This window comes from Sus scrofa, chromosome 4 (genome assembly GCF_054392235.1).
Source record: "Sus scrofa isolate SSC_HxYL_T2T_F1_AM1 chromosome 4, Sscrofa_HxYL_maternal_Yorkshire_Landrace_v2.0, whole genome shotgun sequence".
In the NCBI taxonomy this organism is placed as follows: Eukaryota; Metazoa; Chordata; class Mammalia; order Artiodactyla; family Suidae; genus Sus; species Sus scrofa.
Window position 1 is genome coordinate 31,831,239 of NC_139386.1, and position 24,963 is coordinate 31,856,201.

At 36.4% G+C, this 24,963-nt stretch overlaps 1 protein-coding gene across 1 annotated transcript in view; it reads right to left on the reverse strand.

Moving 5' to 3' along the window:
• The window catches only part of ZFPM2 (zinc finger protein, FOG family member 2), a gene marked incomplete at its 5' end in the record, with an annotated part of 382,811 nt that overhangs the window by 209,222 nt on the left and 148,626 nt on the right, over positions 1-24,963 (reverse strand). Inside the window, 1 exon segment of the mRNA NM_001195374.1 lies at positions 24,549-24,667. Coding sequence (NP_001182303.1) covers positions 24,549-24,667 — 119 coding nt within the window.

Consider the following 24,963-nt stretch of genomic DNA (forward strand, 5'->3'; position numbering starts at 1 on the left):
ACATTTACCATAGGAATCCTTTCCTTCCCATACAAAGGGAGTATTCGTGGGTAATCACGGATGTTGCCACACCAGAAATCGAGTTGGCTGATTTAGGAGAATTCATGCCTCTGCCCTATGCCTGTAAGTGGATTAATCCTTAGGTCAAACACAACCTAATGTATTTTTATTTTAGTTCCTCTCCTGCTTATAATAGACAACAATGTAGTCTTATCTTTCATATTCAACTAATATTTCTGTTTCCTCCAAATGCATCTATATTGTCACCAAATATGAATCTACTAGCCAGTAAAATAAAGAGGCCAAAAAACACCAACAATAAGAGCTTTAAAAAGCATGTAGATTTTCCTTAACTTTTTCTGTGGTGGTCTTGTGTTTTCATAAACCACACTACTAATCTCTTAAAATATTCTATTCCAGTGTTTCTCAACTGGGGGCAATTTTGCTTCTCCCACCAAGGGACATTTGGCAATGTCTAGAGACATTTTTGACTATCACAACTGGGGGCATGCTACTGGTATCTAGTAGATACAGGCAGGGTGCTGCTAAACATCTTACAATGTATAAGACAGCCACCGTACCAAAGACCATCTGGTCCAAAATGCCAGCAGTTCCAAAGTTAAAAAAAAAAAACAAACTAAGTTTCTGGTATGACAAAATCCATGATTACTCAAGAACACTCCCTTTGTAGGGAAAGGAAAGGGTTTCTTTAAAAATTCATATTACTAATCTACACTGTCTGGTCTATAATTTTAACACTATGGGACAGTTCCATTGTTATTTGTGCTTTATAGAAATGCTCCATATAGAAACCTGAAAAGGGACTTATCAGCAATTTCTTTGTGGATGATGCTATATCTGTAATACTTTTACAAGGTAAGGGGCAGTCAGGACAGCCACTTTATGTCATTTTTTCCTTGGTTTTATGACAGAAAAAAAGTTTCTGGCATGCATTCTCAAGTAGAAGGCATTTTGACTATTCTTATGTCAAATTTAACACAGTAAAAGGCCCAGAGCGCTAAGTTTAAAATGAAGTGTAGATTTTTGGCTTATAGCTAAAGCAGTGCTATATTTCAGTGCTATGAGGTGTCGTTTTCATTTTTATTTCATGTATGTTCAATTCATCGCTAAGACTAAGACTACAGCTTTCACCTCTGTATACCATGCTCAACATAATTTGATCTTTCTGGTTAAGCCTTTAATTAGATTGTAAACTTTCTGAGGGCAGGGATATTTTTCCTATTTTCTATGTCTACTCAAAACAAACAAACAAAGAAACAAACAAAAAAACCTATGACCTGAAAGTCAAATGATTTAGATAATAAGGTCAAAAAATTTGAAATATGCTTTGATATTGGATCAAGCACAATAAAGAGACCCTGCAACTTCCAGAGAGGCCTCTAATGATTTTGCACATCAACTCAGTTGCAGAAATTTCTCTTAAAAATGGGAAATGGTAGGAAAAAAAGAAGGTGGGTGGTGAATTATTTCTAGTTCTAAACTCTCTTGACAACATTTAGAAGAAGTACCACTGGTTAATCAAGACAAAATTAAAATTGCATGGAAATAATCTGCTGTACATTTTGAAGTAAACCAGGTTGACGATTTAGTATCTCACTGAAATATTTTTAAACTGATTTAAAGAGTTATTTAATCCTACCGGATAACCCAATGGTTCTTGAAGTTTACCAAATTCTCTTTTGTCTGTAGGCTTTTACACATTAATTATGTTCTAAGTCTTCCACCATTCCCAATACACACACACACACACACACCCCAGAAACCCTCTAAATTCATAAACAATCTTAATCTAATTTATTCCTATTCTTTCTCCAGACCTTAGATATCATTTCTATTTTTCATCCCTAAATATATGCTAGGTATTCTTCTAGTATACTTTATTTCCTTCTTCAGCACTCATACATTATTGCCAATTGCCTACTATGCAGTAGTTGCCCATTTATTTGTCTTGTATGCTAGAGAATGTAATCTCTAGGATAACAAGATACATTATTTCAAGTACATTGAAATATCTTAAGTACCTACAACCATCCCTGGTATCTCTTTAGCTAATAATACACGCTTGTTACATTAAGGAATAGATTAATGAAATAAATTACATTAACAGTTACTTTGTATGCAACCATTCCTACTCAGAGTGTATGTATGATTTGTCTCAGACCAGAGAGTTACGCATTTAAAACAAATAATAATTCAAGGTTAAAGTGATTTGGGGATCTAAACCCTTAGAGAAGAAACAGAGAGCCCTGGGTGCTGATATCAATGGAAGGGGAAAAAATCCTATACTAGAGACTGTAAAGGTTTATAGCCTATCATTCACCACTGCTGTTTTGTGCTTCCTCATTAAAGAAATACCCTACTCTCATTGTCACATGCCTAGTATGGAAATCCCCCAGCTCCCCAAAAAGGATCATTAGATATTTAAAATTTTTCTTTATAGATCAGATAGCATGGTAACAACTATCAAACTGCTGATAATTTGTAAGGATTACTGTGCGAAGCATTGTTTTGTCTGGATTAGGTCCCAGTGCTCCCCTATCCCAAGTTACGAGCAGTATTATTTATTCCATAACACTTCTCCTTCCCAAAAAGGGTCATTTGCTTTAAGTCAAAATTGGTAAGGAAAAAGAGTGCAGCCCAATAACGCAGTTTTTACAGCCCTATGCTCGCCTCTTATCACAACCAATGTCCTACCTTTAAAGATAGGAACATAGAGTTTCTAATAACAGTTCTGTTATCTAATGTGATGTTTGCATTTAACTGATCATCCCAACTCTAGTGGTGAGATACAGACCACTGTCAGATACCTAGTATTTTTTAGGACATTGTCCAGACTAGTCTCTCTGGGCTTTATCAGAGGGTTTTATCAGGCCTGTGTATGATAAGAGTTGCTACTATTTGCCAAGTTGGAATTTTTGTAAAATTCCTTAATTTTCTGTTGTTAATCCATCAAACACAAACACATGAAAACTTATCTTATTCTAAGAGAAGAAATGATTGTTGGACTGAGAAGCACTAGGAGATAGAGGGTTTGGGGGCAGTGGGGTTGTCTTTAGTTTACTTAACTCTATCAAAACCAGGCTACTTTGTGCTTTTAAACCAGAGGAAAAAGGAATCTATGCACAGCACTAAACTCCCTACTTGCCTTTTACTTAATGTGTTCAGAGCCAGAATATTGAGAAGTAATTTACTTCCTTTAAAATATTTTCCTTGTCGTCAAAATATATACAGAGACATCATTTTTAAAAATTTAGAAAAAAATGAAGTGAAAAATCTAAAAAGAGAGTCAATAACTCTGGATTTTAAAAATTAACCTTAAAAATTTTAGATTAATCTCCAAAACTAGTTTCAGAAGACACTCCTAAACAGTATAACTTAGGCTTTCTCAATATTAAAAATAATAATTTTTCATTTTTTATAAAGTCATTTTTTCAGCTACTAAAAAAGGCTAAAGTATAATGCAGGCCTTTTCAAAAAAATTATAACACTAAACAACAACAAAAAGTAGGGATAATAAAAATGTGTTTTATTTCATGAGGAATTTTAGAAATAAAAGAGAAAAATGTTTAACGAACCTCTTAAGTTGATATTGGTTACCTATGCCAGAGAGAATCTGAATGGATAGAAAGAAGCCAATGGAATGAATACGAGTTAAACATCAAACTGGGACTATTTACTTACTGTGGGGGCAACAGCTGTAACAGCTATCCACAATGACATGTCTAATAGTGGTACTGCTATTTTTTCTAATAAATATATTCACTTGGAAAAAAAAAACATTTTAGGTATTATAAATAATTTTTTTGTATAAGGTCTTATGAATATAGTGTTGGCAAGAGGGCTATTCCATGTTCCCTTACTAAAATAGATGGAGAATGAGCAATGAATTGGATGGACTGGGAAGATTCAGAGTACTGATCCCTTAACTCGACTTCAGTGGAATACTCCTCTCATTTACTTCAGCATCTTTTCTCCAAACCAGCACTTCCGCCCACATGTTTATTCTCCAGCCCTCTGGGAAGTCACCTTTCATCAAAAGAAGTGTGCTAATCTTCCACAGTTTCACAGCCATTGGCACCTCTAGCCCCCTTTCTGCTGCTCCCATCTGAGTATTCAGGAAAAAAGCTTTCAGGATTCTCAACAATACAAAGAGGAAAAAATTCTCTTTACTGTTCTGGTAGATGAAAGACCTTACTCTCAAAACCCAGCTGCATCAACTTCAGTAATCATCAAATGCATGAACCAGAGAAAGACATCCTCTAATTTTTTTTTTTTTTTTTGGAAATATACTGTAAATGTGTTGCCTATTTTTTTTTCCTATAAGCATTCAAAGACTAAAAAAAATGTTTAAACCACCTTATTTTCCTTTCCCCCCATTTACTGTGCAAAACAATCTTCCCAATACTATGAAAGATACAATATTCATTGTTATTTTTCACACATGAGTAGGGAACCAAATAATATATAATTAATACATAACCAAACCATTTATACATAACTCAATAGACAACCAAATAATAAGCAAATCTCATAAAGCTGGAGGGGTTTAGGGAAGTACTTTTTTCTACCTAAAGTTCCGTTCCACACAAATCTGAAGGAAACCACCCACGTTTCTGGATGTGTATGCCTAAAAGAATTCCTTGGTTACAAATCTAGCAGATGTTGCTAACCAGAGAAAGGAAGAACATCAAGAAGCTGCAGCATTTGATCCTCCCAGGCAGCTAGATTAACTACGTTAAAAACTTAAATCTGTTCCTGCCAAACACTTCTACTTTTTGATATATTCACAGTATATGTTATACCAGGGTTTCTCAACCTTGGTGCCACTGACTTCTTGGGCTAGAATACTCTTCATTGTGGGAACTGTGCAACAACTCGGCCTCCAACCACTAGAGGGCAGCAGCACTGCCCTCCTCCACATCCCTCTCCCCCTGTCGTGCCCCTCCCCCACCCCCAGGTTTCCCCAACCAAAAATATCTCCAGGCATTGTCAAGTGTCCCTTAGGGGCAATCTCTCTGGTTGAGAACCATTGAATGAATTGGGTTTCCTTAATGAAGAGTTATGAAGGTAGTTTTTCATTCTCTCCAATTCATTTTTCTGACCTAAATCAGTTTTAAAATATAATATATTCACATCAGGGTAGGACATCCAGGTGGGTCAGTCAGTAAAATTCTGGTTTCCCAACACCTCATTCTGTGCTTTTGAGCATAAAGTCCTAAAAAGAACCCTTGACAAGATGAAGTTGTACAATCTCATCCAACAAATGATCTCACTTCAACACTCACACTAAGTTTACTATTAAGCAAAAACAGGCACATTTTCAAATATTGATTCCAACTAATGTCTGATCCTAACAGGCATGATCTTATCAAGGCCCCACTATAATAGAAGGAGTGTCAGAGTTAAACAGAATAGGCTGGGATAAGATCGCAATCTTCCTCACAATGATGTGATGGTATCACAGAATGGGGATAGTATTCTAAGTAATTATCATTAATAGATCCTGGCACAGGAAAGAGCAGGCCTGACTGGGGTCTAAACAAATTTGAATTGATAAAACAAGGTTGCTGAGAACCTTGGTTTAAGGCACTAGGTGTTCTTGAAGTCATTTTTCACAATTGAAAATTTAAACTGTTATTTTAAGCAAACAGGGATATGCAGAATGATTTTAATAAAATGAACATGTAAGGGGGGAAGTGCCCCTTTATTATTCATATGGTGCATTCATTTTTCTTGTTGCCCATTACATTCATTCTGGTTTTTTCTACGCTTTAATCTCATTAGAGTATTTCTAAATAGGTTAGTTCTAGCTGCTGAACAAGGTTAAATGCATTAGCTACTTGCAGTCTACCAGACATCAATCTGATAAATTAATTTCCATCACAAGTAATTGAAAAGGTTTGTTTATATTCCTTAAGTCTTTGGCTTAGTTCTAGTATATTCTTATTATACTATGCAAGGCACCCCAATATAAAAACGGTTCAAAAGAAGTTTTTCAACTTTCAAACATAAGGTCTTTGTACTACATTGATTTCATTCATTCCTTGGCTTCTATGCCCTAGTATGCGAAAGCTTGTGATTATCAATTCATTATTCAACTTCTCATTTGAGCAGAGAAGTACATGCAATCTATATAAAAGCTAGAATGGCTTTTTTTTTTAATACATTAATGACAATTTAAGAGACATAACAGCATCTAGAAGATTTTTTCCCTTTTCTGGAAGGTGTATTATATAAATCCATTGCTAGTTACTGAAATATTTATGATTGTTACCATTGAACTAAATAAATATTTTCATGAAAAAAGAAACTTAGAGATCATTAGTCTAAATAATTAATAGAACTCAAATAGTTTTGCTAGAAACTTACTACTGAATAGGTGACTCCTTCCTCTTCTTTTATAAAATAGAGATAGCAAGTCCTTTTCTTACTTCTTTGATAGAACATATAAAGTGAATCAAATAATATAAAGGGATTAATTAGTAAGTGTGATCAAAAGGATTTTTCTCTGTCATTTTTTTCACGTATATTGAAAGCACCATTTATTACTAGCACTGTTGTTAGTTTTATTCACACTTTGTCCAGACTTTTGTGGGAGAAGGGAAGAGCCAAACTATATCTTAGTTTGTGTTTCTTTACTCAAATGGGTGATTAATTACAGGTGCTGAAATCTTTTGGATAATCATCGAGGATGAATGCATCGCTGAAATCAGCTGTACATAGAGAACTCTAAATGCTACTAGTTGTTAACATGGTAAAGCAAAACAGAACATTCTACACTTTGTATCTTGTCTAAAAATAATGCAGTCATTGACCTTAACCTTATCAAACTGGTCCCATCATCAAGGTCAAATACAGTAGTAAATAACTTGAGTGGGACATGAGAATACCGTATGTATTCATGATACAAATGTATTTGTACCTTGTATTTTTCTGTAAAAGTACTTACAAATAAAAATTAATATTTTTCAGTAAATAATTTAAATTTTGAGATCAAATGGTAAAAAATTGGCCAAGACTGAAGATACAAAGTATATTTATCCACTGTTTAGTCTTATTTTCAGAACCTCCACTTTTACTCAATTGCCATAATATATAATACACATGGGCAAATCCCAAATATATCTCTAAAGTGACCAAAAACAGCAGCTGTCATCAGTATATACCTTCACATGTTTGGAGATAGTCTCTCTTTTACTTTGATCAAAGAGAAGAGGACACATGGAAGGAAATTCAGAAAATCTTTGGACCCTAATTTTTTGTGAGAGTTATCACAAATGGATGGATGCAAATGCCCCCTGGGTCCAGAGAACTATTTTACATCTACTAGCAGATGAAGGGGTAGAAAGAGCACAGGTAGGGTGCTAGTTTTCCAGACTCAGGACACTTTACAAGAGTTAGCTATCAGTTTGGTTCACAGAATGGCAGGAATGTCAAGCAGTCATAGCTATATTTGAATCTCTCTTAGCAACCACCACGATGCAGGCTGCTAATTCTCCTTCCAGTTTCCATTTTGCAATAATGAATTAAACAAAAAAAGGAAACTCTTCTCTGAAAAAAAAAATCATTAGTTTGGGGAAAGATACATGGAAATACTGATTTTTATTCTTTCACACTCTAAGGGGATTTATGCAAAGAGAAAGTGGATGTCACAGAGTGAAACTAGGGGCTGACTCTGTTGCCAAGAGGCTCATCACTATTTTTCATCTTTGTAACACATACCCACGATATCCTCTTTTTCTTCAGCCTGCTAATCAGGGCAGTGGTACCTGATAGTGGATGATTGACTAAAGAAATCAAGATTGAGCTCACTCCCTGAGGCACTCTGTACCTCAGATCAAAGAGTGCACATGTGGCATCCTGAAAATGCAATCCAACTGTTCTCACCTCTTAACTCTCTGACACAGGAATCAAAGACAATAATCCTTACAAATCAGTGCTACTGTCTTTAAAGAGGGAGCATAGAATTAGAAGGAGAAATTTGGAAATCAGGACAGACTCAATTAAAAAAAATTCTTTTTATAAAAGTTTAAGGCTAGTTTTCACTTTCTAACCCAAATATCCACATTCTAATCTCAATGACAAATTAAGAGCAACCATACTGGATGCTAAATGCTTAAAACCAAGATGATCTATTTGTGGAAGAACAGACAGAATCTACCCATAAATTCTGCTGTATCACAAATACAATGAAGTTTATTCCAAGAATTTGACAGAAATATAGGTGCTACAAGATCTTTAAAAAAAATCTGTAGCACTTTTAATTGCATTTGCACTAAAAAAACACACTTCTTTTCTTCAGCTATTTCAGAAGTCATGATATTTTGTATTTTGCATGGTTAATAGAAAATATTACAAAGAAGACTTATCTACCATCTCATAAATAAGGGCACAGAGAATAATAACAAAGTTCATTCTGATTTAGGATTGGACTTTTAATGACAATAAAGAGCATAATAAGTATCGATGGAAACTATAAAAACGTAATTAATGCCTGTAGAGTTATGAAGTTACCTCTTTTTTTATCAGTTTTCTAGTATATTCAATTGCATTCAGTATATAGCATTCTTCTTAAAGCATACTAAAGAAACTGGAGTGCCAACTTAATAACTGTAGTGAACATTCGGTGGCTTCACAGGGGAATCTGCTTTATTCCCACATCCCCCAATGATTAAAGCACTGTCCTATTAACCAATAGAGTGATAATAGTAATATCCAGGTGAAATGCTGAAATGTAATCCAATATTTTATCATGTTAGGTTCATCAGTTTAAAAAATCAGTTTCTATTTTTTTCACAATTAGTCAACAAAGATTATGTAGTTTTCTGGTGGAGACACATCTGCAAAATGGCTATTACTTATGTTGAGTAATATGAAATGATTATTTCTCAGTAAGGAAATTACTGAGAAACTTTTAAGTGCGATATATGTTATGAATACTCTGTATTATTTTATGCTAAAAAAATATTCAGCTTACATTGCAGTGCCTTTCAGGAGAAACTGCGGTAAAGCAACACAGTAAAATAAGGTGAGTGAAAGCTAGACTATAGCAACTAATCAGTTAAATGGACTGTATTTTTCCTTGTTTCTACTGATTTGCCCTCCTTTCACCTTTAAGATAAGCTAGTTTTGTATGAACTAGCAAAAGAGAGTTGGAGAACTATTGAGAAGATGCAACTCAAATAGTAGGCCCCTCATTCCTTTGGATGCTTTCAAACCAACTAAAAGGAGATAACTTGGTTTTCTTTTCAAAGCCTTCAGTTGCTAAGAAGGTTTATACGCAACAAAAGGTCGAGTATTCTTTCCTTCTGACAATCTGAGTGTTATATAAGATTTGCAGCAAATATTAGCAATACTTCATAATAATAAAATTGCTACCAAACCATTGTATTTCTTAAGTTTAATACTGAAAACCGAACATACAATTCAGTATCCCTAATTCAATTAAAGGTAACAGACAGTCCTCAATAATTCAGGCTCATAGAAAATACAGAAAAAGAAGAAATGAAAACTCACAGGAAATGAAATAATACAAGAGAGCACTTTGTGTTTCACTGCTTGCATATTTTTGTGTTTATCATATTTTCTTCTTCTTTTCTTACTAATCTTTGCCACTAACAAAAGTGGGTCTTCCTGTAATACTCCAGGTGATCAAGAGTTATACACATCTTTTTCATCCTCCAGATTTATACACATAAAAAGTTCTATATTTGTTTTAAGTACTTAGAATACTTAAAATGTCCTTATGATAAATTGATAATTGTGTGTTTTTGCCATGAGATCAAAATAATAAAATCATGAGAAAAAAATGTTAGAAATATCATCAACATTTATAATACTGTCAAATCTATGACAGAAAGAGGATTAAGTATGAATAACTTGTTCAACAACAGAGGTGTGCTTTACTTCATGAGACTCTTTTATTTAGGACAGTTGAATTGGACAAAAATATTAATTAAGTAAATATATAATTAAATATTAATCTTATTTGTTGGCTTAAAAATCAACCATTTAGTGTGTGTGTGTGTATGTGTGTATGGCTGAGTGTGTGTGAATATGATTTTTGCGTGTGTTAGGTCTGCTTAGAGCAATAAGTAAAGGCTATGAATAGAATTTAGTTATATTTAAATACTTATACAAGAAGTGATTCTGCTTGGTGGGAATTCAGAGTTTTGTACCCTCGCTAATTAGCAGAGTTCTTGACTTAGAGAACATACGTAATAATTATGGAGTCAAATTTCCCTTCAAGGTGTCTAGCACACTATGTCTAACAGTAGAGAAAGCAATCAATTTTGTCATTCAGTTGCTAGTAGTTAACAGCAGAGGAGGGCTGTTAAACTAGTTATGAAATGATAAAAATAAGTATTCCACTACACTCTCATAACTGTAAAAAAGACAAAAATCACAAACTAGTTGGAAGACACACAATTTGGTGGGGGATTAGGTTGGGTGTCAGTTAAAATGGGTCCATCTCCACTCCTACCCAGGCCCTTAGGTAACCAACAGCCAACAGTTTAGATTGTGCCCATTCTAGCAGGTTTACTTAATGATTAACTTCAAATGAAAATAAACAACCATATAAAAAAAATCCAAAGGCTCTTCACACATGCCAAGTATGACTATTATTATCCAAGATACCTATCCTTCCAGAGCTTTTTTAGGAAGAAAAATTGTGCTTCGAAACAACATGGGCAAATATGTCACTTTCTTTCTAGTTTATATTTCATCCTATTTACCTACAGCCTTTCTTTTAAACACAAATTGAAAGCCTGAGTTAAACAAAAAAACATAGAGATTAAAGCTGAAGAACGACTCTATTAGCCAGGCCTCAGCAGAGGGGTACACTTCACCTCTAGGCAACTAAGCCTGCTACCTGAGCATCTTACCATCCATGGTATGCGAGGTCACTGCCTATCATTCATCCCTCTGACAATCACTTTGTTTGTGACTCTTTATGCCTGTATGTTTATTTATAACATGCCTGAATCACAGTGGAATGAATGAAAGAAGATCTTAGCAGCATCTGGAAGCCTGAAGATGCTTAAAGATAACAACTGGTTACATGATGGCAATTCTTCTGGCCCCCATTCACTAACTGCTCTCTGTTGTTGTCATTGTGGTGTTCTATAAAGTGCTGCTTCTAATTTGCTGGAGCTTCAGCTGTCTTTATTTTTTTTCCCTTTCATAGGTAAGAATGACTTTATTTTAGCTGGGAACAGCAGATCAGTTTTTAAAGCACACTTATATTCTCTTAGCTCTATGAATTTTTCAGAGACATTTAATGTGTATTTTTTTTTTAATCCAGAGCAAAAATAGCACATTTATCCCCTTTCAAAAATCCCAATAAGTAACAAAGGTACATGAGTCTCCAAAACAGCTTAACTGAACCATATATGGATCCAAAGGCCTGCCAAAATGGAATCAACATTATAAAACCGTTTCCTATTTTGTCTAGCCATAGATAGGAACTTACAGTATGTAAAATGCATCGGCCACTTACACAGAGCTCGTGATGACAATGGCATGGAAACTCATTGTTGGGGGACTAAAAGTGACCTCCGTTTATACTCTGGGAGTATACTGAGTTTACTGTTTTTGTTGTTGTTTTCTTTTTCTTCTCTCTTTGTTTTTGTGTGACTTAGATTGATGAATCACAGATTATGGAACAAACGATTTAAAACAGAATCTTGAACCTCAGCCCCTCTGACAGTTACAGAATTTCACCGTCAAAATACTTCATTAGAAAATCTTCAAGAAGCAGCCGAAGGTTTGGCACCGAACCCTTAGGATCCCATTAAGGGCCTCTGCTGTAATGCCATAGCTCGTCTAGTCCAAAACGGCACACTCTACTCCCACAAATTCTCTCCAAAGCCATTCTGAATCCTCTTTTCCTTATCACGATGATACAGACCTGCATCATCCTCGGAGCCTTCTGACAGGGGCGACAGCAACTGGGGGTTGGCGGGGGGCTGCTACAACTGCTCATTGTTTCCTTTCACAAAACCCTGCCACAGGGCACAGATTAACACCAAAAAATAGATGGCTGCAACCAAAGAGAAACATTTTTCAGAATGCCTCCACTTGATTAATGAAGTAACAGAGCGGACCATGGGTTGGTTGACTTTTGTCCTGCACTCTTCTTCCCTCGACCCTCTCTTTCTGGAGCATCAGCAGAGATGCAGACCACTTCTGCCACTGTCCCCTGCTTCTGAAGGGCTGTCATTTCCCCAAAGTTTTGAAGGAATGCAACAACGACAAAACTGCCTATGTTTTGTGCTGGAAATTTTGAGCTAAAGGCGAAACCCTCTCTTTTCACTACCTCTGAACCACCTTAATGAAGGCAAATGCTATCTTTTTTTTTCCCTCCTGTAGATAGTTTATGTGACATGAACTTGAACCCTGACGTTTACCTCAGGTTCACAGGAGGACATCACTGAACACCTTCCATGGACTAATATCCTAGACATGCCTGAGTAACACTGACTGCAAGGTGGTAATAATGGCATGTCCAAGATTAGTATTAGAACCTAAGGGACTGGTGCTACTTCTGTCCATGGAATAATGTTCACACACAGGATGATGAGAAACGAATGTATTTGTTTGACTTCTTAATAAAAACTAAAACCGATGGCATGAGAAATGCCTTTGCTCTTTCAAACTCTGTCCCCGTTTCTTCTCATTTTATGGTGCACCACTGTCTGTGTTGTGACTGTCTTATTCACACCATTCTGTGCTGAGCTCTAAAATGCCATAAATAATGAAAGAATTGAGTTAACATTTTAAAATACAAACCTAACTCAAAAGCGAATCAGACAGGGTAAATTACTTTTCCAATTGTCTGAAATCCCCAATCACCCACCTGAGAAATGCTTTCTGAAGAATAACTCCTTACAAAAAGAAAGCACAAAGAAGCCAGGATAATTCAAAAAGCAGTTTGACCATTTAACCTTTCTTTCTCTTCCTAAAAATATATGTTTTTTCCTCTGCTTTTGTGGTGATTGTCTCTTTAGATGATAAATGCTCTTAAGTATATACCTTTTACTTCTCTAGGCTGTGAGTTCTCAGAACACTGATGCAAGCTAATCAATAAGTATGTGTGTGTTTGTGTGTATGTAAATACACGTGTGCGCATATATATGAAGATACATATGTACAATGATGACCCAAAGTGCTTTTTAAATATGTTCAGAGAGGGGACAGACGAGAAAAGGCTGGAGGCAATGCTTGGCAAATTAAAGGGATGGGTAATCTATTTTCTATTCACAGGCATAAGAAAAAGTAATCTAGGTTTGTATAACAATCTGTATATTTTTCAAAGTGACTAAATGCATATAATTTTATATAATTTTACAACAACTCAAAGATGTAGGGCTGGTATAATAACGTCCATTTTATAAATGAGGAAACTGAGAGCAGGTGTGATTACCCAAGATAGCACATCCACTTTGGGTAATAACAGTCAGGACTGGAATCAGCCGACTCTAACCACATCATGGGCTCCTTCCCCCATTTCTGATCTTTTCAACATGCAAGTGTAGGTTTCTCAAAATTACTAAAGGAGAAGGAATACTCAGCAAAAACCTGCCTCTGACTCCTATTTCCCATTAGATTTTGTATTGCCCATGTTTCACTGAATTCATTTTTCTCTCTTCTCACAGTTAATTTCTAAATAGATTAATCAAGAATTCATCCATGACCTTCTATGTGGAAAACCTTCTTTGTCTTCAAAAATGAGGATAAAAACGTATCTCATTGTCACAGATATCTTTTACTCATCAGTAAATCTTTGAATGTGGCTATGATGTTTTATATGCTATGATTTAGTCTTGTCTGTTCAAATTAATTGGATTTTCTTTTGTGGGTTCTCCCATAGCTACTATTATTTGAAAGTCCTTTTTCATCCAGAGGCCAGGTAGCTATTTACACACCTGATTTCTAGTGGCAAAGAGTCTCTGAGATGGCTCTCAATGATCAGAGTCTTTGGTTTCAAGCCTGTGTGCAATTCCCTTCCCATTAGGGCAGGCTGGACCTAGTGACTCAGTTTTCATGAACAGAATTCAGTGAAACTGATGGGATACCACTTCCAGGATTAGGTTATAGAAAGACTGGGGCTTCCATCCTGGGTTCCTCGTCTTGCTCTCTCATTGCTTTCTCAGGGAGAAGCCAGTGGCCATGCTGTAACTTGCTCCATGGAGAGGCCCGGGAGGCAAGGAGCTGAGTCAACAGCTAACCACAGATCTTTCAGACAGAGCTTTCCCTAGTTAAGCCTTCAGATGACACCACAGCCTTGGTTATCACTTTTTGAATGCGGGCTTGGGTGAGACACTGTATCAAAGATACGTAAATAAGCTGTGCTCGTATTTGTGACCCTTGGAAAATAAAAAGTATATGAAAATCACAAAACTAACACTCAGGCTTGACTATGAGTCCTTGATTTTGAAAATAGACAGAGATACAAAATACATCAAATGGAACAAATGGCATAGAAATTATTAGACTCAAGGAGCCATGGTTTTATCAAAGTAAGCCAAAGGATTTTAGTTTAAAAAGTGATATGAAAGTAAATAAATAATAAAGGATGGTGTCAAATTCAATACTTACATGAACAAGGAAAAGAGATGTTTGTCTCCAAAAGAGAGTTTCTCAAATAATTTCAAAGGTTTACAAAAATTTTTTAGAAATGTTACTTTATTTTTCTCTTATAAATTTATGTAAGAATTATTGCCTCTGGACATCATACAACATCAACCTAGAGTCTTGTAGGAGTGGCTTAGACAGGGTCAGACTCACAAACTTGCCTACACCAGGAAAACCTCATATGAGATTAAAGACTGATAATGCCAACTGAAAACTAATGTTAAGCTATGATATTTGATTAATGGTGCCCTGGGAATACCTATTGATAGTTTAAAAACAGAGCTCAATATTTTATGAGTCCAGTATTTTACATGTAAAGGGTTATGCCTAAGTACTATTGATTTTTATGGTCACACAGAAGGAATACAAAATAGCACTTATGTCCATTCTTTCACAGTTGTCACCACCCAGTCACTGTATGTATTAAGTATTATGCCAAGCTGACATCACTTCTAAATCCTTCTAACACTGGAACAATATTTATTATGACCATACAAATAATAGGTAAGTGCATATGCCAAACCAATTGTTTTTGAAAGAATCATGGAAGAGTAAAGTCTTCAAAAGAGTCAAGGAGAAAGACTACAAAAGGCATGCCAGATATAACAACAAATAATAGAAGAAAGTTTGGGTCAACTTTTCAAAGCTCCTCACAGTGCCTTCTCATTTTAACTACTTCTCCAGCCAATTTTTTTTCACGTTTTATAGTCTATAATTTGTGTGATGAAAACAACAGAATCACATTTTTCAAAACTATCCCTTACTACCCAAGAATCTGACAGACCCCTTAGGGAGCAAAGATTCTCTTCTCTAAGGGACCCTGAAAAAAAAATCTGCAAAAAGAAACAAATCTACAAAGAGTAATCTATAAAGCAATAATCAGAATTCATCTATCATGCCAATAATTGGGGGGAAAAGAGTGCTACTCATTAGTCTCTTCAACTTTATACACATTCTCTTCTTAGTATAGCAACTTTAATCATATTAAATGATTAATGATGATATAAACAACTACTCCTTCCAGACACTGATTCAATTAAGAGCATATAATGGAGTCATTTTAACAACTCCATGAGAAGTTCATTTTCAATAAAATTCTTCTTGGGGTTCTAGGAAAAATGAATAATCTTAAACAAAAAAAGATGTTTTTTGTTTATTCAAACTTGGCCTAAGTATAGGTAAAAAGGTTTCGCCATGTATCATAACTCAAAGGCAAAAAAGTGTTCAAGTTTCGGGCCCAGGTAATGAAGTTAAGCTCATAAATAAAAACTGTATCTAACTGGCAAGGAATTGTGTCCTTGTGTTCCTACCTTTCAAGCCCAAGTCCAAACATAAAGAACCTAGAAAGACTTCACCATCAGAAGAAAAAGCAAATGAAAGGGAGATTGAGATTAGCAGTGAGACCAGCAACACACAAAAGGTGTTTTTTTTGGGAGGCAGATACAAATGATCAGGAAAGACGTAATTCGCATTTTCATTTCAACATTATTTTCCCACATTACAATATAATTCTACCCTGCCAACATCACCATGCCTACATTATAATACAGCAAGTCCCTTCAGATCCACATGTAATTGGCCACACTGGTTTGCTTCTACAGATTTGAACTGTGGAGTAATTCTTTGGTGCTTGTTTTCTTTCTTTCTGACTCAAATTCTACAGGATGCTTTTACTAACGTGGGACTCCATGCTGATCGCTCCCCTCTCCCTAAGCACATACCTCTTCCACAAACAAAACAAAAACATCCTGCTCTAATTCTAGAAACCAGACCAACACACCATTTTCCAAGGCTCTGCTGCACTAAATGTCTTGCCTCATGTCTTCTTGGAGCAGCTTCCCCGTCCACTCAGTTTCCATTAATTCTCCACATGGCAGATAGAGTATAAGAGAAGCCAGGATCTTGGCCTCCCTAAGGGACAAATCTACAATCTCCATCAATAATGAATTTCACCAACGTTTCCCAAGAGGAACAGAGTACAATTAAAAAGGTTATAAGTCCTTGCACTACTAGAACCTAAGGGCATCCGTGAATGAAACTGGCTTAAGCCCAATTAGAGGAATCAGTACATTTGTCTTCTCTTGGAACAACCCTGCTCTTACGGTTCCCATCAATTCAGTATAAATCTGACTGATCTTATCCAAGAAGTTAATAGAAAATTGCTCACAGTGGGCGACTGCCACCTCAGTTTCCAAGCAGAGACAGATGGAATTTCCCAGATGGTTTGTCACTGGAAAGTGTGATGCTGGATGAGACTTCACAGAAAGCATGGTAGAGCAGAACACCTTCTTGGCCTCCACCCATGTCATAGTGAGGGATCTAAAGTCGATTCTATTACAAACAAATCAAAATTGCCTCAACGGGTTCACCACCTCATCCTCTTTAACTGCAGCAAAGGGTTGCAAATCTTACACTGGAATTAGTCAATATTTATCAAGAAGCCATCATGGGCATATCTTTTTATAAGGTAAAAACTGAAGAAAGAGTTATCCTGTTCTACCATATTTTACAATCAAATGATATTAAGAAAAACATAAATAAAAACAAATTAAACCAACATGAGATGGCATTAACTGGTATTTGTATTGCTAAGATGGGCAGCTGAAGTCAGATCTCAGAGGAAAGAGGAAAAATGGGCATACAGACTTAGGGCGAATACAAGGATCTTGAATAAAGAGAGCTGTACATCATTCACTGATACTGGAGAAAAATTAGAGGAAAAGATTGATGGGCTCATTCTCTGAAGGTTATTTCTTGAGCCCTTGCTATAAACCAGACATTGTTCTAGGTAAGATGGATACAACGATAAAGATAAATGAGGAGCATTTAGTCTGCAGGAGAAACAAACAAGTAAACAAACATTTGGAACTATGTGATAAATATTCTTATCCTAGTAAACTTAAAGATCATGGAAATACATGAGGAGTAGGTATCTATTCCAGACTGGTGGGTTTAGGGGAGGTCCACTTTGGGGTAACTTAGTTTGAGTCTTGAAGTAAGAAAAGGAGTTAGTGTGATGGAGAGGGGCAGGAGGGGGAAGCACAGGACTTTTTAGGATGATACAAGAGCATGGCCAAAAGCACAGACATATAAGAAAAGAGGAGGTTCAGAGCATGATGAGCAGTTGAGGTTGACTGAAATCTACACTGAGAATGGAAAAGGGGTACGAGCTGAGAAGGTGATACCGTGAGGGCCCATTCCCCAAAGGTCTGGGTTCTCGTGTACCTTTCTGGATGATGTTAAGCACACACGTGACTAGTTTTGCTTTTAGGACACACCGTGATTTGAGTAAAGAAAAAAGATTTGAGACAAGAAGGAAGGCAGAAAGAACAGTTAGAAGAATGTTGTGATAATCAAGGAAGAAATAACGTAGGTTTCACCTAAACTAGTGGCAACAGGAACAGGAAGAAGGGAACAGCCATGAGAAAGCAGGATTTGTGGTACTTGTTTTCTGGATGTGCTAAGAAGGGTCTTGGAAGATGTTTGGCTTTGACTAGATGATAAAATCAAGGGTGTTAGTTATAGGCAATAAAGGAGAGAGGTCGGGGGGCCATGTGAGTCAATAGGCATTGGAGATGTGAGAGAAAGAGAGGCGGACATGGGGGCAAAACATGGAATAACTCATAGAAAGAACTTCTTGCAGAGGCAGGAAAGGAGAGGCAGAGACTTAGGATGAAAGGTGACTAAAATGTGGAAGTCTAGAAGAAGAACAGAGAGACAATACGCGGAAACAGCAAGACACTCTCCTTGTGACTGTTTAGTTGGAGGAAGTCAGCGGGAAAGGCTTGTAAGAGAGTTGAAATGTGCTGTTAGAGAAAGGGTAAAAAGCCAAGGTTAGAGATTTTTTAATTTAAATGTCATTTGTAAATTAGTAGCTGAAGCCCTGCAAAGTGGATAAGCTCCCTGAGGCACTAGGAACAGAGGGAGGAGAGAAGAAAGGCCAGGGTGTTTTGGGAAACACTCAGTTAAATTCAAAAGAGCCAAGACCCAGAGAGACAGAACTAGGAGAGTATGGTAGTCCTGGGCTCAGATTAGAATGAATATTATAGGAGGATATCATTTACAATGTCAACATCAATGAAAAGAAATATACGACCTAACAAAAAAATCATGCCTCAGCAACATGACAAATTATACCATTGAGATGGTGCAGCTGGGAAGGGATAGGTGGAGTCAGTCTGATTCCTTATGGTAAGGAAATTCAATTAGATCAGATTTTTGTTTTAAAGAGCATTTATTTAATATCTATTATGTGTCAGAGGTAGTGATCTAAAATAGAATAATCATGATCTTTAAAAATCTGTGTCCTCTAGATTCTCAACAATGGATATTACTTTCCAATTGACTTCCTGATTATATTTTCAAGGTTGTCCTGGCATGGCTTTCCCAGAAATGTACCCTGAAACTGATAAAAGTGCAAGTAGTTTACTGGGGAGGTGGTCTCAGAAAAATTCAGTAGAGATGTGAAGTAAGCAGGAATGTACAGGAAGCCCATAAAAAGGGTGTTATGAAGTCAATTGGAGCTCAGTTTCACTGGCAAACTCTAAGAACCATGCAGAACACTTCTCATTTATTTATTTATTTTTAGGGCCGCACTTGTGGCATATGGAAGCTCCCAGGCTAGGGATCGAATTGGAGCTGCACCTGCTGGCCTACACCACAGCCACAGCAATGCCAGATCTGAGCCATGTCTGCAACCTACACCTCAGCTCATGGCAACAACAGATCCTTAACCCACTGAGCAAGGCCAGGGATTAAACCTTCATCCTCATGGACGCTAGTTAGGTTCGTTACTGCTGACCCACAACGGGAACTCCACTTCTCACATCTCAATGGAGAGTTGAGGATGCAAGGGTATTGATCCACCAACTTCTGTCCATCATTGGTTGAGGACTACTTTTGGAAACATAAATTCTCCAGCACTTCCAGCTTGCCTAGCTTGCAGGAAGTGTGCTTCTGAGGCTGGGAAAAAGTCCTCAAAGAGAGAGAGATGTCTCCACTAAGCAGCCTTTGACAAGTGAATGATAGAGACATAAAGATAGGGATACATCCACTCTAGGGTGTGTACAAAATGAAGCGTGAAGATTCTGGCAATGAATGGGCTCAGAGATTGTTACTGGAAGAGTTAGAACTGAAAGGGGAGAAACAGAGATATCTAAGATGTAAGAGGGTGCCTTAACCACATATCCTAGACCTCTGGAGTCTGTGATGGTGAATGTTGTGCAGCAATGGAGAGGGTGTTTTGGATGAGATTAATATTTGAATCAGGGAATTTTGCGTAAAACAAACTGTCCTCTATAATGTGAGTGGGGCCCATCCAGTCAATTCAAAGCCTCAAAAGGACAAACAGACTGGCTTCCCCAAGTAACAAACCTCATCTACACCACAGGCTTTCCTGGGTCTCCAGTCTGCTGGCCTACACTTCAGACCTTCCAGTAACCAGCCTCCATAATAATGTGTGCTGGGAGTTCCCATCATGGCTCAGTGGTTAATGAACCTGACTAGTATCCATAAGGACTCTGGCTCCAACCCTAGCCTCGCTCAGTGGGGTTAATGATCTGGCATTGCCATGAACTATTGGCTACAGATCCAATTTGACCCCTGGCCTGGGAACCTCCATATGCTGCCACTGTGGCCCCAAAAAGACTAAAAAAAAAAAGTATGCCAAATCCTTATAATTAATAAATCTCTCTTTATCTTTCTCCCACTCCACACACATACATGCACACTCTATTCTGTTTTGCAAGAGAACACTGACTAGTTACGTGTCTTTGAAAATAGTCAAATTTAGGCATATAAAATCCCCAAATGCCAAAAGTCTACAGTTTTACCTATTTGATTTGGAGTGTCTTTTCAGTTTTAAACTTGATGGATTTTAATGAATCCATTTTTACAGTGAATGAGCAGCAACAGTAGTTAATAGTTGGTGATAACTAGAGTATGCTACTTTATTTAGTCTTTACAAAATCCAAATAAGCCAGGTAATATTATTAACCCTACGTTACAGATAAAAGCCCTAAGACAGTATTTGATTGCAATATGGGTTCTCAAGTCAGACCGAACCGACCTCAGGCTAGTCACTCAACTTCCCAAAATAGCAGTTTCCTCCTCTGCAACAAAGGAGGAGAAAAAAAATATTCTCTTCGCATACGCTTGTGCAAGAACTAAATAAGATATACAACTTGTAAAGCACCTTGATGCCCATCTGGCACAATGAAAATATTGACTATATGCCGCTGCCATTAAACACCATTAAGACATTACAGCATAAAGCATCTAACAAGACGATGAGGTGTGAGCAAAAGATTATTTATTTCTATGTTCACTGTGTTACATGATTTCAAGAAAAGCATTTTGTCAAATCAATTTGGTGTTTCTAAGTAGCCTATATTTTTTGAAGCATTCTATCTATAGCCAAACGCATGGTCTGCAAAGGCTTCCTGCAGAAGGTGGCATATTGCTAATGCACTTCAAGATGGGAACTTGAAAGATATAAAAAGGATTTGACATCTGGCTTGGTGACTCAATTAATTACTGTGTTGGATTAATTAGTGTGCTAGCTCTCTTGAGACAACACCAGAGTAACATTACATTGGTTGGCAAATAAGCATTTTAAAAGAGTATGCTAATACCAAATTTGATTCCTGGTTGGGTAAGGAAGTGTTAGTAGGCTGTATATTTTATGATGAAGAAAGTTTATCTTCCTGATATGAAATACATATTAAAGAACTGTCCAAATTATAAAGTAATAAAATTGTGGAAGTCTCTGAATTAACCGGTAACTCCTGAATCATAATAGGAAGTATCATTACAAATATTTTGCCCAAAGTAAGAAAAAAAAAAGAGTCTACCTCTAAGCATTGCATATTTTCTCCCAGAGATTTTCATAAATTTAGAATTCATGTAAAGAAATCATTAAAATTTTATTATACTAAAATCATGTTGGAGATGCTCCTGAAGAAGAGTGTGGCCTTGTTTTTAAAAATGCAGTTTCTGGCATCAAAAGGCCTGAGCCATTTTTATTTTGTTCCTGTTAATGAAATACGATTTTAAATACAACTGAATTCACAGGTTAGTTTTGAAGAATAAAGGAGCTAATCCATTTCCAATGCTCCCTTACAGTGTCAAGAATAAGTATGCAGGGTAACTAAGACAACTGTTTTACAGAAGTAACAGCAGTGCCAGCAGTAGTACTAGTAGTATTTAATGACATAAAATCAAAAATAAATTCTAGAAGAGAATGCTTTTGCCAGAGTTCCCACTGTGGCATAGAAGGTTAAGGATCTGGCGTTGTCTCTGCAGCCGCTGGGGTCACCACTAAGGAGGGGTTTGATCCCTGGCCAATGCCGATGGTTAAGGATCCAGCATTGCCGCAGCGGTGGCATAGGTCACAGCTGTGGCTCAGATGCCATCCCTGGCCCATATGCTGTGAGTGCAGCCAAAAAAAAAAAAAAAACGAAAAAAGCTTTTTCCAAAGAAAATATTTTTAAAGTATATTTTAGCAAAGCAACTAAGTTTTAAAATAGAGAAAAATGCTATAGTTTAAGGAAGTATCTGGAATCAAATATTTAAAACCTAAAACAAAAGAAGGAAACTAGGGCATTAAGATTATTTTCTGTTAAAAAACTATTATGTACAATTGGTTTTTGATACTCTAAATAGTATTCACTTACTTCAAACAGTATCAAATGTACCAAAAACTTCATAACTATAAAATTATGATATTAAGATATTAAATATAAAAAATGCTAAGTATAGCATAAAATAGTTTTAGAGTGGCACAGAAGTATAAAAAAATGATATCATGTGTCCAAAATTTAGGAAATCATTTCACTGAAAAACTAAACTTCCACAAAGAGGTTTACTGTCCACACGTCACAATTTGGCACATGCTAAAAATGTATAAAAAATTATATACAATGATATTAAGATTAATCAAAATTGCATTTTACAGAGATATTATTTTGATATAATAAAGGGAAAAACATCACATTTTACATAAACAATACCTGCCACTTCAGTAGCAGTACACTTTTGAAGAACTATCAGAGAAATGACTAGAGGTTGTGCTGGTGTCTGATATACAGTGATAGATGAGATAAATCTCTTATTGCCTAAGATGTTTTAATGCTAGATCACCAATAGAAAACCCCAGATGAAATGGCTTTTGAATAGCATTTAATTCAACCTTTGATCTTTAGACAATCTTCCTCTTGCCTTTGCTTGAGAAAGCAAATACTGCTAATACTGTCCTATCAAAGGAATCAAGAGAATAGTCCACTAACACAACTCCACCAACCAGGGGCTGCAGTGTTTGTGGAGCTACATCTCAGGCCCTTTTTGAGGTAGCTGTGCTGAACCACCACAAATTAAATTGCCAGATTATTAAACAGTTAGCCTGGTCTATCAACTGGTTTGGTTCTTAAATACATGTGAACTCTCCTACTTCATCCTTGTTTGGATACATGCCTGGATTTAGGAAATAAAAAGCACAACCCTAGGATCTCTTATGTTGTTTAAAAGTTTGATGACACAAATGTTTTACTTATTCAAACATTACTTTTAGTTAAATCAATAACCTCTGTCTCACCCATGTGACACTGAAAAAGCAGAGGTCTACACATACCAATTTCTTTCATGTAATACATTTAAAAAAGGAAAGCAATGTTACTGAGTTGAGTTCACATATAAAAACCCCTCCGGGAGTTTTTATGTCCCCACAGTATAGATGGAGTCATTTAGCAGGCATGAAGCTCTTCCTACATAAATGAATTTAAAGAGAAGGACTTCCATTTCATATATATAATTTCTGGATCTGCTAAAGAATATAAGACCTTTTTATCCCCAAATTTTATCTCTTATATTATCACTTATAATAGGAGTGAGTGTTACCTTACACGGCAAAAAGGAATTAAGAAAGCAGGTGGAATTAAAGTTGTAATCAGCTGATCTTAAAAAGGGAGAGGAAATTAGATTACCCAGGTAAGCCCAATGTAATCATAAGGGTTCTTGAATGTGGAAGGGGAAGACAGAAGAGACAGAGTCAGAACAAAGATGTGAGACAGACTCAATCATCCTTTGCTGGTTTTGAAGATGGAAGGGGGCCATATAAGCCAAGGGTAATGGACAGCCTTGAGAAGCTCAAAAAGCAAGGTAAACAGATTTTCCCCTAGAAGTTCTAGGAAAAACACTTAGTCCTGCAGTCACCTTGATTTTAGCCCAGAGAGATCCATTTCAGGCTACAAGATGATACATCTGTATTGTTTCAAGCCACAGAATTTGCAGTAATTTGCCACAGCTGCAGTAGGAAAGTAACATTCAGTTAAGAAATGAAGTTTAAAGGTAACCAAATATTCCATTTTCTCATAACTGTTTCAAAGGTCAAATCAATCACCTGTCCATATGATCTTTCCTAGAGGGAGATGTCCCGATCTCAGAATTTTTACCAAAAGAGTTAAGAAAAATTATGATGCTGATCACTCATTCTTGCTCTTAAAGGTACAAATAATATTACCAAGGAATAACAAAGTTGTTTATTCCTTGTTCATCATTTATACCTATAATGTATGACTATTAATATGTGTCATTTTAAAAATAAAAGCATTTGCATATATTATTAAATATGAGCAATATTAGTCTGGCTAAGCAGATAAAGCAGCCTTATAATAAATGGCCTTACTAAACAACCACTTAGTATGATTAACCTGTTTCTTTCTAAATTCTGCGTATATTATTGTCAGAGGCAAACCACTTGGAAAATACCTCAGTTTAGTGCTCCATGAAAGAGAAAAAACAAACTTGTTTTTAGTGATTTCACTGGGAAGCAAGCAGAGATCACTTCTGTGCTCTGACAAAGTAGTCGGGTCAACAATCTCAACACATCCACATACCAAGGAATTATTATTCAGGTCCATCTTCCCAGCGAATGGCCCCCAGGTGGTTCCTACTGGAAGCTGCTGCCGACTCTGAATTTTTCGTTCTCCATCTTTCTGAAACATCTCCAGCTCTCCTGCAGACAGTGAACACAGGTGGAGTTTAGAGTCCTTTCACTGTGCTTTACCAACAGCTGTCTCTTTTTGTGTGTTTGCTTGACATGCACCATATTCTCAGGATTCATATCAAAAGAATTAACCATGTTCATCTGAAAGACAACTGGTTGAGTTATCCTGAGAGGATAATAGAACTTGTCCTTAAATTGTATTCACAGTCCAATTTCTTTCTTGCACCTTTTCACACTTATCATCTACAGAATTCAATTCTAGTTAGCAAATCCTGAAGAATGAGAAATGATAACAAGTGCTCAAA